At 37.7% G+C, this 13,418-nt stretch overlaps 1 protein-coding gene across 4 annotated transcripts in view; it reads left to right on the top strand.

The window, feature by feature from the left end:
- Nucleotides 1-13,418, top strand: part of sema5ba (sema domain, seven thrombospondin repeats (type 1 and type 1-like), transmembrane domain (TM) and short cytoplasmic domain, (semaphorin) 5Ba) — a 224,009-nt gene that overhangs the window by 153,166 nt on the left and 57,425 nt on the right. For all 4 annotated transcript variants that reach the window (XM_025006972.2, XM_025006973.2, XM_017421158.3 and 1 more), the window contains one exon: nt 9,725-10,010. In XM_025006972.2, the coding sequence (XP_024862740.1) occupies nt 9,725-10,010 (286 nt within the window). The remainder of the gene's footprint in view (nt 1-9,724; nt 10,011-13,418) is intronic.

Below are 13,418 nucleotides of genomic sequence, written 5' to 3'. Positions count from 1 at the left end.
GGCTGCACTTCGTCTGGCCCCTCACCTAGGACCTGTCTGCCTTGGGTGACCCTACTAGGGGCATGAAGCCCCTGACAGCATAGCTCCTAGGATCATTGGGACACTCAAACCCCTCCACCACGATAAGGTGGCAGCCCAGGGAGAGGTGAACAGAATCAGTTAGTGACAAAGTCATACATTTACTGGAAACGAGCCTGACTTATTAATGTCAATGTGAGCCACACTCTGACTCTAATTGTACAGGGACCAAATGGATTTTATATAGGGATCCTGAAACCCTATACTTCCAAAGTATCCCCCTATAGGAAAACACAAGAGAAGTGGCCTTAGGTATTATCCAATCAACAAAAGAGTAAACTCCCATATACCTTTAAATAATATAAATACATTATTTAAATATATACATTTTATATATTTTTTTAAAATAACTCATTAATTATTTAGTATTATATGTTACAGTTGTGAATGCAAAACTAATATTACTAATAAATTAATAAAAATCCTCACCAAAGGATCTCCAAGTTTGAGGCTAAAATATTTTTTTGTTTCAATCAAACACAGGCAGAAAAAACATTTAAAGAGTTTAAAATACTAATTCCTGTGAAGAAATTAAATATTTAACACTTTGAGCTGTTTCAGCTTTTTACTGAGTCAATATTTTACTTTTGTTTTATATCTCCTAGGAGAAATAAAATCTCACTGGACATGTTATCTGATCAGCTCTTAAAGCCTTGCTGGAATTTCAAATTGTCCACACAAGAGTTTTTTCAAACAGTCTCTGGAAACTCCTGCTGCTTCTTTAAACATTTTCACTTCATTTTTTCTAAGCAGCAGATGGGCCAAGTCTGCACCTTTTTTGTTTTTACCTTCAACACAATTATGTCTCGTTTTAGTCAACGTGGTCTTGTGCATCCAGAAGGATTACAGAGAATGTTTTGGTTTGAAGCTGTGCCGGGAACACACAGCACAGGTCAGGACGAGGATTCAGAGGGATTTGTGACATGGAGACAACATGGAATTCTGTCTATCCTGTCGGAGTTAGTGTCAATAATCTCCCTGCTGCTGACACTGTGCCTTTTAACTGTGAACACACTGCAGCAGAAATTCATTCACACATTCTGACTCCAACGAAATATAGTTGGGCTTTCTGCTAAATGAGGCTGTCATCAAGTAGCTTTCATAAAGACTGCAGAAACACTTCGATAACTAGACGTCTGAGGAGTTATTTTAGGATTTTTTTTTTGTCCAAGAAGTAAAGGTTACATTTTTTTCAAATATTAGACAATGTGAGACAAGAAATACTTGGTGCACTTTCAAAGACTGGATAGTTTAATTATCTGTAACAATGATGAACAGCTTGATACACAGAAAAAAGTGTTTCTTTGTAAATTTAACTTGAATTGCAACTAATAATTATTTTAATTACTGTCTAATTATTTTATCTTAATTTCTCAGTCAGGCTGCTGAAATGTCGCAGAAGTAAAACTAGATATTCATACCAATGCAGCTACTGCCTAAAATTCTAACATCCATCTAGTTTCCTCTATAAAGCCCAACAATAATTTGGGTCCTATTTTGTAATGATATAAACTGACAAAATGGCCACATTTTGATGTTTAAATGTACAAGATGTGTTATCTTCTTGTCAAGACAAGAAGAAATGTTAAAGCTACTGCCAGTGGCTCATTAGGGTCACCATGGAGCCACACACCTGTGTCTGTCACTATGTAACAGCACTCCTAACAAGACGAACAGACAGAAACACAAAGTAGAAAGTAAGCCTCAAAACAACTACTCACTGTGCAAAAACTAAGTTGTACTGAAAGATTTTTGGATATCACACTGGTCAATTTTTATGCATCTACAGTGTTTAAAGAAGTAGGTATGGAAAGTTATACTATTTACTTTCAGTTTCAAAAAGAAAAATCTGAACTCAGATTCAGTGGGAGTCAATGAGAGTTTAGATGTGCACTTTGCACTCTGGCGAGATTTGAGAGAAAATCAGAAGTCCAATAGCAGTGAGAGACACACTTAGTGAAAAAAGACAGAAATGCCTGAGTTTTAAAACATAAACTGTATATGAAGAGTAAAGTTAGTGGGAGTAAAGGTGTTTGAAAGGGTTTTGGAAGGTTTAGACAGCTCAAAAGTGAAAAATGTGTGTGGCAAAATCTCCAGAAATCATAAGACTAAAAACTGCAGTTGTGTAAAAACCATAAAATGTATCAAAAATATCAGTTCAGTGCTGTGAAATAAAACTTTCCGTTTAAACTTTAAATGATGTTTGACTGTAAAGTATTGCTGAGCTGTAGAGCTCCACAGAGGGCTGGATTTCCTCACCTATTTCACCAAAATGTCATTGTTTAAGTAGGGATTTTTTTTTTTGGTAATTCTGTCAATGTTATATGATATACCGCTAAAATTATAGCACATCAGTCCTGATCAAGCCTCATGTTCTGACGTGTTTCCATCCATCCATCCATCCATCCATCCATCCATCCATCCATCCATCCATCCATCCATCCATCCATCCATCCATCCATCCATCCATCCATCCATCCATCCATCCATCCATCCATCCATCCATCCATCCATCCATCCATCCATCCATCCATTTCCTTTCCCCGCTTCTCCTTTCTGGGTCGCATAGAGTTTTTGCCTATCTCCAGCAGTCACTGTCTGAGAGGCGGGGGACACCCTGGACAAATCGCAAGTCCATCACAGGGACACATAGAGACAAACAACCATTCACACTCTCACTCACACCTAGGTGCCCAGTCCCTAGATATGAGTCCATAAGATACAAATTGAAAGATGTGAAGGAAGATTGACGAGTGAATACTAATAAGGGTGCTTTCATGCTTTTGCAGTGACACCCTCAATAAATATCTGACCTGTTGTAGCTCAGTGAAATATTCTTTGGGATAGTGTTGGCAAAAACAAACAAAAAGAAAAAAATCATTCAGCTTGTTTATGTTTTAGGATAATTTTTTTCTCGTTTGTAGTTTGGAGGAAGAAAAACACTTTTAGGTCTACAGATCTTTTGAAGTCATTTTTTGCAGCTCATAAAAACTTGACATTTTGGACACGTGCTGTTTTGTTCGGCACAGAATGGTCGATGCTGAGTGTGTTCGCAGTGGCCAGTGGAACATTTCTTGAAAAGTCCCTGAGAAACACACTGAATTTGTTAACATTAAGCAGGCATAAATTGAACGTGACGCCAGAATATATAATTGAAAGAATAAAAAAAACATTTCCAAAGGCCAATGCTCTGAACTTTACGGATGCATTTTGTTCCTGATAGTGCAGCTTTTTGTGACATTTGTCAAATAGAACACAACAAAAATGGAAACACTGATGCTACTGTTTTGACACTGAGCTGATTGTGGCTTCGACACAATGAAGATTTGTTTTCTTCTGTCAGACAGTCTTGTGCACAAACAATCAACCAAAGAAAACCCTATGCTGCTGCTGCTGCTGCTTCACTTCTCCACTGGGACCCATTTGTTTTAAGTGATATCCCACTCAGACACATTCACTCCAACACAAACACAAATAGAATAAAATATCCTTAATTTACACACACACATAAACCAAAAGTACCAACGCTGATATTGCACGGACAGCTTCTCTCTCTCTTTCTCTTTCTTTCTCTCTCTCTCTCTCTCTCTCTCTCTCTCACACACACACACACACACACCCACACTCACGTACACACATACACAGAATGTTAACAGTCATGATGGACTGTGCCTCAGAGGCTAACAAGATATTTTGATAAAAAATAATAGAAAATAAAATGCTGAAAGGAAGCAAAAAGAGACAAAACTGCTGTCCACAGAGCAGCAGCCACCAAATTTTATTTCACCTCAGTGATAAATAAAAATAAAACAAAACAAACAAACAAACAAAAAAAAACCCACTGGTTTGGTCTGCAGCCATTCATGAAATACAAAACAAAACCAAAAAAAACAATCAGCTGGAGGCAGGATGCAGATTTTTCCAAAGTTGTAATCAAGTTTTAAAAGGGGCAGCTGATGCAAAAGACCCCACGCTCTGATTATTCTGCACGAACGTGGAACGACTAATTTAGAAGGTAATCTAATCAACTTAACCAGTTTGCATTTAATTAAGTGGAGGTCCTAATCAGTTTGTTCTCAGTCTGTGATCTAAACAGCCATTAGCAAATATTTCACAAACAAAACCAACTTAGCATGTTTATTAAGCAATGCAGCCACAGGTATCATTTAATAATTAAAGCTAAAAAAAAATAATTTGCAATGATTTATGCGACGTACATTCCTGTTTCGGTGGGTTAATTAATGTCAACAAGCATGTAAATATACACATAAAGAAATAAGTTTGTCGTTCATGATTGCAATTTACAATTGATGGCCTAGCATTCCTTGAAGGAATGCATATAACCAGCCTCCTTTCATGCCTGAGTTTTAAACTAAGACCATGCTAAGGAAGGGAATGTTGCCATTTTGGTCAAACCTTGTAAAGGACTTTGTGGACGATCTCATGTGATCTCACACAATTTGTTAGCGCTCAGAGTATGTGTTGTAAATGACTCTCAGCTACTACCACACATGTTAGCTCCATATCTGTAAAATTGACTGAGTTCTAGCCATTTTTGTGTTTACAAAGGCCCGTTGAATGTAGTGGTCACCTTGAATTGGGTTGAGTTAATCATCTTTTAGATGTACATCCAATGATTGCTTTCTGAGAGTTACATTAAAATTTGCCCAATATGTCATGATATATTTTGCTAACAGACAGACACTCGGGACTTCAAGAGTTAATGGCCACACTGATCAGTTAGTTGGGAATGACTCCCAACTACTACCACACCAAACTTTAGCTGAGTTATAACCATTTTGATGTTTGATAAGGTCACTTAGCTGTGGCAGCCATATGGAATGGGGTTGATTCCAAAAGTTATTCATTTTTAGATGAATAACGCCAAGAACATCCAACGATTACTTTTTGAGTTTCATTAAAATCCATCCAGTGGTTCATGGGATATTTTTTTTTTTAACACTACAGACAAACAAGTAGTCATACAGTCTTATGATAGAGGTGATAATATAGAGGCTGACAACAAAGTCATCTGAACACATTAGTTCTTCTTTCCTTGAAGGCGTTTAATGCATGTATCAGCTCTGTAAGACATATCCTGCATATGCATGTGAATCCAGCATACCTGAGCTGCTTCCTGTTTGTGTTTCCGTACCTGTGTTTATGCACACACTGTTCCTGTCAGCTAAAGGCCAGGAGCAGCTGTCAGATTCTGCACGATATCACTGAAGCTGTGTGGGTGCAAACGGGATGTGCAGAGATTTTTTTTGCAGCACCCTGCTGCGCCGTAAACAGATTTTTCAGGCTGACGGGTGGGTTGGCTGCTCCGATCTGATCAGGTCGTGGCAGTAAAAGCGAAGCCACTTAACAATCGTACATTTAAACGGTGAACGGATGCAACATAATTAATAAATGATAGAGAGATGGGTCCTGCTTTATAGCTTCATCATGTCCAAACTGGACAGATGGTGTGATATACAAGCTTGTAAAGCAGTTAGGTGTCCTCCTCACCCTTGTTTCAGCAAGATTACACACAAACTACAGGCTGAAATGCATTTGGAGAGGTGGATTTTTTTTATGCAGATCTGAACATTTTGTTTAAAAATGCAAGAAAGGACATTAATCTTGTTAATGGAGCACACTCCCTAAGTTCCCTCCTCATTGTTTTTGTGTTGTTGGCAAAAAAAGTACTGTAAAATGTGTTTCATGTTCTGTGCCTTCATCTCCATAAGCTCCGCAAACAGCTGAAACTCGTCCTTACTTCAACCTTAAAAAAGGGTGCTATGCAGTTATGGAGGCGGTTCTTAAGGATTTATCTGGGGGATGGATTCACACTGATAACACACCTACTAAATCATAAAACTGTAAAGTCAACAGTGTTGTCCTGGAGTGAAAAAAATGAGCTGCATGGAGATATGACCAAAGTGATGGGAAGAATAATCAGACTGTAATGTGTGTTTTCACGTTTATGACGGTGATGGAAGTCAGTTAGACACTGTTTGTGCAGGATACCGCAATAATTTTACACGTCAGACAAAAGAGCAAACCAACTTGACCAAAAGCGATGCCTGAGTTGGAAGAATCAGCAAAACATTAAACCATCATCACAAACATTTTATTAGTAGGAACAAAAACAAAAAATACTCTGATGTGCCTGTTATTTAGGTGACCAAGTGGTTCAGTTCTATCCCAAATGTAAGTGTCCACTGGCAGTCAGTCAGTCTTAAAAGTCTTAAATCCAAGCTGCCATTGGAAGCAGAAAAATGGTTTGCAATGGAAGAATTTAAATTTCAATCAAATAATTGAAGCTAAAGTTGGGTTTTTACTTTAGGCTAGAAAATGCCTTGTTGCAGCCACATTTTTGTCCATCCTAGATTATGTGACAGGAAGGTGAATGAACAGTAATATAAATTAATACGTTCTCAGATGTAAAGTCTAATGGATTTATAAAGCAAAAAGCGCAGAAAGCGTTGTTCAGATGATTTTACTGGTGACTCTGTAGTTCCATGTGACATTCAAATGCATGATAGGAAACAGCTGGTCAGCACCTGGCAGGCTACCAATCCAATAAGGGAGCGAATAGATTAGATCCAGGACGCCCTCCCTGCCTGCGGTTCTCCTGAACCGGAGAGGCTTAGAGATGAAAATGAGATTTTCATTCACACCCCAAATCCAGAGGGAACGCAAATCCATAACCTCACAGAAACAGGCATGAAGCAGAGCAGGCGCTGAGCGCTCGAGTGGAGGGCAACGTGTGTGCCTGACTGTGCGCAAAGCCAGCTGTGATTATGCTGATCGGGACACTATACACTTTCTTACTCGTCTTTCTCTAACTCTATTTCTGCTTGTGTGTGTGGTTTTAAAGCGCACGCACGCACAGCTGTGACTCGCACGCAACCACATGCAGCCTCCAAACGGTCTAAATACTCGGAGACGAGCACGCACCTGCGTGCAAGCACAGGCAGAGTCCCTGCATGGTGTGACGCACGCTGTGTGCTGTAATTTCAGTCTTCCCGTGCTGTGAGGAGAAATTACACTGCTCACTGACTCCTCAGTCTACCTGCTCTGCTTCTCCGTGCTGCTCTGTAACTCCCTCATCCCTCCTCGATCACAGCCAAACACCGTCCCACTCATCCATCCTTCCCATCTTCCATCCTACCTCTGCAATCCAACCAACTTTAAAAGTTCAGCTCCTTCAGGAACTACTTCTTGTAAATAAAGCTCTAGCATTTCCTGAAGGAACGCATATCACCACTACCATTTATGAGTTTTAAAGTAAGATCATCCTATGTTAAGAAATAATGGCATTACAGCCTTTTAAGCAAACCTTAAAAATGCCATTATGAATGATGCCGCACGATATTCCAAATTGTTGCATAATATGTTAGTGCTCTGAGTATGTTTTGCTTTTGACTCTCAGCTGCTAAAGACACCAGATTTTAGCTCCATTTCTCTATAACCGACTCAGTTATAGACATTTTTATGTTGGATAAAATGATTAGCTGTGGCAGCCATCTTGATTTGGAGTGACTCCAAAAGTTAATCAGTTATACAAGCACATCCAGTAATTATTTTGTAAGCGTTTCATTAAAATCTGTCACATTTTAAACATATCACAACTCCAAGAAATTGTGACATATTGTAAGTTTTACATTTTATACCTAACAAATCACTAGTGGCATTATAAATAAGTTGTTACTGTTACTCATGTAGTTTAACAAAAAAACGAAAACAATACTTTTTCTGTTTTTAATGACATATTAAATTATACTTTAATAGATTTCAGAGAAAAATACAGGTCTTCTTACTGCAGTCTCTAAAAAAATTAGTTCTTTTAATCACTAGGTTCATTGATGTTTTATGTATAAAAAGGTGCAGTTACCATAGAAGTTGTTGACATGCAACATTATTTTTCTGAAGGGAGTGGTTTTGTTACATACTGAATAATTTTATAAAAGTTGCTGCTGGGGTAAAAAAAAAAAAAAATTTAAAAATTTAATTTTTTTATTTACTGAGGTTTGTAGCAATTTATTGTTGATTGAGCATTTTGAGCATTCCATAAACTCTGCACATAGTCTGGTTGTGATATTTACAGCAAGGAGGACAGACTGCAGAAAAACTGAGTGTGACGTGGAGCAGGGGCGATTTGTCCACTTATTTTCATTTATTTCGAATACTGGTACAAAAAGGTTATCACTTATCAGTCCACTGTTTGTCACAGTGTGTTATTATTTCCTGACTAAAGAAATTTAAAATGACCTGGAACATAAAAAAAGGACAGCATAATTAGTCTTCTTTAAGCACAGCCACAAAGTGCCATACTAAAAAATAAATGAATAAAACCTTGCATGATAATAGGCTATTAAGGACAATATAAATGTCGTCTTTATTCATGTTTTTTGTAATAACTCCCTCTTATGCTCTGTTCATGGTCCTGAATCATTAAAAATAATGAAACTGAACTCACAAAATTCTGCCTAAGTCAAACTATCAATATTTTTTTTTAATTTTTTTGTCCTGGATCCAAACAGCAGAGCTGACAAGTTTTCAACAACATAACTAGGTGAGACTATTGGTAGTTGTTTCTGGTTATTACTGAAACAAGCTGGCTCATTAACAAATCACTCGTACAAATGACCACTTTCACCTCCCTGTTGTCTGTCCTCATGCTAGGCTGCCTGTTTTAGAGATATTCATTTGCAAAGAATCCTGTGGTTATTTACAAGCACAAATAGCAGCAGCTAGCTGTAGCTCTTTGGGAGCAGCCACTACCTGCAGGAATGCCATAATATTTCTGCTAAAATAACCATGTAATGCAAAATTTGCTTACAAATTGCTGCATATCACTTTGACCTCGGATTTGGTCAGACTAGCTCATCCATCGATAGATATATGTAGATGGATACTTTATTGATCTGTTGCAGGAAATTACAGGGTCACAGCAGCAGCAGTTATGTCCCACACAGACAACTGCAACCAAAAAAGATAGTAATACAAAATTTTTTTTTTTTTTTTGTCTGTTTGTCCAAACTGAGGCAATTTAAAGAACGATCTGCAACAGGTAAATATATTCCTTTAATGAGAAATTCTTGTTAATTTACCGTGCAAGGTACTGTAAAGGTTTTTCTGCAAAGTTTTATAAGACTTCAGACTACAAAAATGTGTGATTTAAAGCCCCCTTCACTGCTGTCCAGCAATAAATTGGATATGAGTTGTGTATTTGCAGTAAATGACAGTAACTTTGCTGTTATGCAGTCTTCTTACCTGCAGCAAGAGGAGGTCATTATTCATGTTCCGTGTCAGCCGGAGCAATAAAAGCAGGACGGGCATCTAGTTAAACAGACACGCATTCCATGGATTTACCATCAAAACATCACACAGATTTATTAGTAACCATTTTTATCCCTTGCTCTTCTTCCTCCCCTGCAGCGTCTCCTCTCATTTACACATTTGACATTAAGGTCCTTTTCCAGGCCAACCTAAACACTGGTGCGAATGTAAAACTTTTAAGTTTTTATTGCAATCAATAACCAGAACAAAGGTCAAAGCAACAGTATCTATAAGATAAATGCCGCAAATGTGTCTTTTTCCCTGGAGCCACCATAATAATCTCTCCCTCCTTCTTTCTCCTCCCTCCTCTCCACAGAGCCCCACTTCATCTCAGCGTACGACATCGGCCTCTTCACCTTCTTCTTCCTGCGGGAGAACGCCGTGGAGCACGACTGTGGCAAGACGGTGTACTCCCGCGTGGCCCGAGTCTGCAAGAATGACATCGGCGGGCGCTTCCTGCTGGAGGACACCTGGACCACGTTCATGAAGGCGAGGCTCAACTGCTCCCGCTCCGGAGAGATCCCCTTCCACTACAACGAGCTGCAGAGCACCTTCTATCTGCCTGAGCAGGACCTCATCTACGGCATCTTCACCACCAATGTGTGAGTGGACACCAGTCGTGGCACCTGTGGAGACACGTGGGGCCATTTTATTCACAACAGCTTCTGTAGTTACTGCTGTGACTCACCCTCTGAACGCAGCAGAAGGCCAGGATTAAACCAGTAGCTATTACCACTGGATACCTTTGTAACATAAAAAAGTACAGTCATGGCTCCATAATGCTGTGATTTTCAAACTTTGTGCTGTGACACACTGGTGTACCATAAGGAATTGTCAGGTGTGAAGTGGACAGTTATTCATTTTTTTCGCTTAACTATTATTTAGTTGTTTTATACAGCAAATATATAGCCATTGTTGTATTATTGACCATTTCCTGCCAGTGGATGGCAGTAGGTAGCATAATAACAACCTTTTGTTCATTAAAGACAGTAGAATTAGTGACACATGCAACATGTGGCAATATCAGGATGCAAAAATATTTGAAAATAAAATAAAATGAGACTGAGCCCTAGATGAAATTCGAACCCAAACAAAGAGTCTAGTGCAGGTGGTGCTGGAAAGTACGCATTACTTTCCCGTGAAAAAGAGCTATGCTTTTCTGATCTACCTTAGGGAAGTTTTTAGTTGACTGCTGTCAAAGAGTTTCCTATTCTGGCATAAAGAGCTATTGGGAAATTGCTCTCATTTTCCACAACATACCTACTGTTTTTGAGCTGAGCTTTTCAAGCCTGACTTCCACAGAGAACCAAAACTTAGAGGTGCAGAGGAAGAGCTTTATGTTCGCCTTTCTCTAATTTCTGCCACCTCTCACACTAGGTTTACTGCATATTGATGAATTTGTGAGGCTTAAATAGTTTTGCTCTATTGTCTTTTCTGTTGTGTCATATTCTAAAAACTATACACCTTAAGATAATAAATGCTGTAGTGTAGATCTTCCCAAATACTTAACCCTCTCAAGGCAGGCGTTGCAGATTTGCAACAGCGAATTGCTACTTACCTAATTACTCCACATTCATATTTTGTGAGCCTTATTTTACTCAGATGATAATTTCCCCAAAAATCAGATTTTTCTTGTTACTAAAACCTAATTTGAGCCTGAGAGCTTTAACATAGTAATGATACCTTCTTGATCACAACAATTTGTAGTGATGGATGTAGGATTTGAGTAACAGTAACATACTGAACCCTTCTATACTGCTAAAATCATTTTGTTGCTTCTGTGCTTTACAATTCCCACAACAGGCTAAAAGTCACCTTTAATAAAATACTTTATTGGAAACATAATCACAGTAACAGTAACAATCTTCACTGTGGATGCTTGGTATAACCCAGGACTTCGAGCAGGTAAAGTGACTTTGATCTGCACTGACTCCACTCAATTACACAATTTGATGTATAGTTCATGCTGTCAAAACTATATGTTTTAGAAAAAAATAAATGCATTGTTCAGTTCTACACACAAAAAGTGTAATCACAGTTGGAAGGGAAGAATGCTCCTCATGGGTTTGGACACCATGTCTCAGAAATATCTCTTAATGAACCATTCTCGCAGATGTGTATATAAACAGATGTGGACTTGGCTCTATTGTGTCTTTGAAATTTAAAGTGCTTGTTTAAACAGCAGCTGAAATTTCTCTTTTGACTGGAAGAGCTTTCTGCATTTAGCAATTTCTGCCTTTTTTCTGTCTAAGGGTGTTCTTAGGTTTGAAGTACACCCATTTGTTGTGAAAAGAAGGAAATAATTCACATCTTTGTGTGTTTGTCTTTTATACAGAACAAACTCAGATGTATGACTTGGCACCTTTTTATTGGAACCAGCAATAACTTTATTTTCTTTTTTTCTTCTGTTGTTTGAGAAACTTGAGACCCATTATTGCTTGTATTAGATGGGGAAACATTTGTTTCTATAGCCTCAAAATCATTTAAAGTCTTCTGATTTTTTTTGCTTCTAACACAGCAACTTAGAAAAAAAAACTGTCTGGACATTTTAAAGTGGGGTTCTTTGGAAAAGTTGGGAACCTGTTGTGGAGAGATCTTTGAATGACCTCAGTTTGGAAAAATAGAGTTTAAATCCAACAAGATTAATGAGCTAACAGCTATAGTCCAAACACAGCTAAGGTCAAAGTGGATTCCTGTTGGTTTAAATTAACTCCAGTCTCCAAGATTTCACAGCAGTTCATGGAAATTATATTTTTGAAAACTTTATACCCCCGACTAGTTTTGCATTGCACTGGTATTTTCTAAAAAAAAAGAATAAATAAGTAAAATTGTTGTTGAAGTGCTCTTACAGGAAAACTGCTTTTCTGTTCTGATTAGTGTAAAAACCATGTGACCGTTTGATCACATCAACATGTTAAAAATGTTCCAAAATCACATGCTTGCCATGTTCAAAATATGTTTCAAAATTTTCCACACGTTAAGTTTATATGTTTTTGTTCCAAATCCATATGAAACATGTGCAAAACTTGTTTGACATATTGTTTCTGTCAGGCAGAAACCTTGCATCTCCAAAAATGGAACTTTTTAAAAAGAAATACCCATTTTTAAAAATTAAACTCTACAGTCACAAGTTCATAAGTTCTTTTGATAGCCATCCATAAAACCACAAACATGAAGGGTGACCAACTGAATGGATTTATGCAAAAAAGAGAGAGAGAGACATTTGCCCAACAGCAACAACGGCAGAGGATTAAATGTTTTTAATAATGGGTTTTAATGATGCTTTTTGGTCTTAGTTGTATTTAGACTAGCCGTTGTCAGTCTGGTTAGAATTAAACTTTATGTTTCCAAACTGAGGTGGTTCAAAGAGCTTTCTAAAACAGGTAAGATAATAGTTGTTCATAACTTCTTTAAAGAACCTTAGTTTAAAAGGCCCAATCTGTTCCTTTAAGAAAAAAACAACTACTTTCTTCAAATAATCTCCAACTGTCAGATACCATTGTAATGAGTCGATCAATGTTTTTTCCCTCTCACTGGATGGTCACAGTAATCTTTGTTTTACTAAACTTTGTGTTTTAGAAATTAAGAGAATGAATAAGACGCGGAACGGTAAAAGCAAATGTGGGAGTAGTATCATGTTGTCTTCTGCTCCTGGGTGCTTTCCTTGGTACTCTTGTAGTGTAGTGGTGAACAAACTAGTTTGCAGGGTCACCGAAAACTTTATGATAAACACACCTAATCACAGAGCCTTAAGTATGCCTTCTGATTGCAATAATTTGCAAAAGAATTCCAAAAATAAATACAGTTTTAATAAAAGCTGCAACTAAAATCCTAATCCATTCATCTCAACACAACAGGAGCAATTTGAGTTGAGATCTTAAGATATACAGGTGCTGGTCATAAAATTAGAATATCATGAAAAAGTAGATTGATTTCAGTAATTCCATTTAAAAAGTGAAACTTGTATATTATATTCATACATTACATACAAACTCATATATTTCAAATGT

This window comes from Kryptolebias marmoratus, linkage group LG6, assembly GCF_001649575.2.
Source record: "Kryptolebias marmoratus isolate JLee-2015 linkage group LG6, ASM164957v2, whole genome shotgun sequence".
In the NCBI taxonomy this organism is placed as follows: domain Eukaryota; kingdom Metazoa; phylum Chordata; class Actinopteri; order Cyprinodontiformes; family Rivulidae; genus Kryptolebias; species Kryptolebias marmoratus.
Note: the sequence above shows the minus strand (reverse complement) of the source record. Positions and strands in the feature narration are given on the sequence as shown.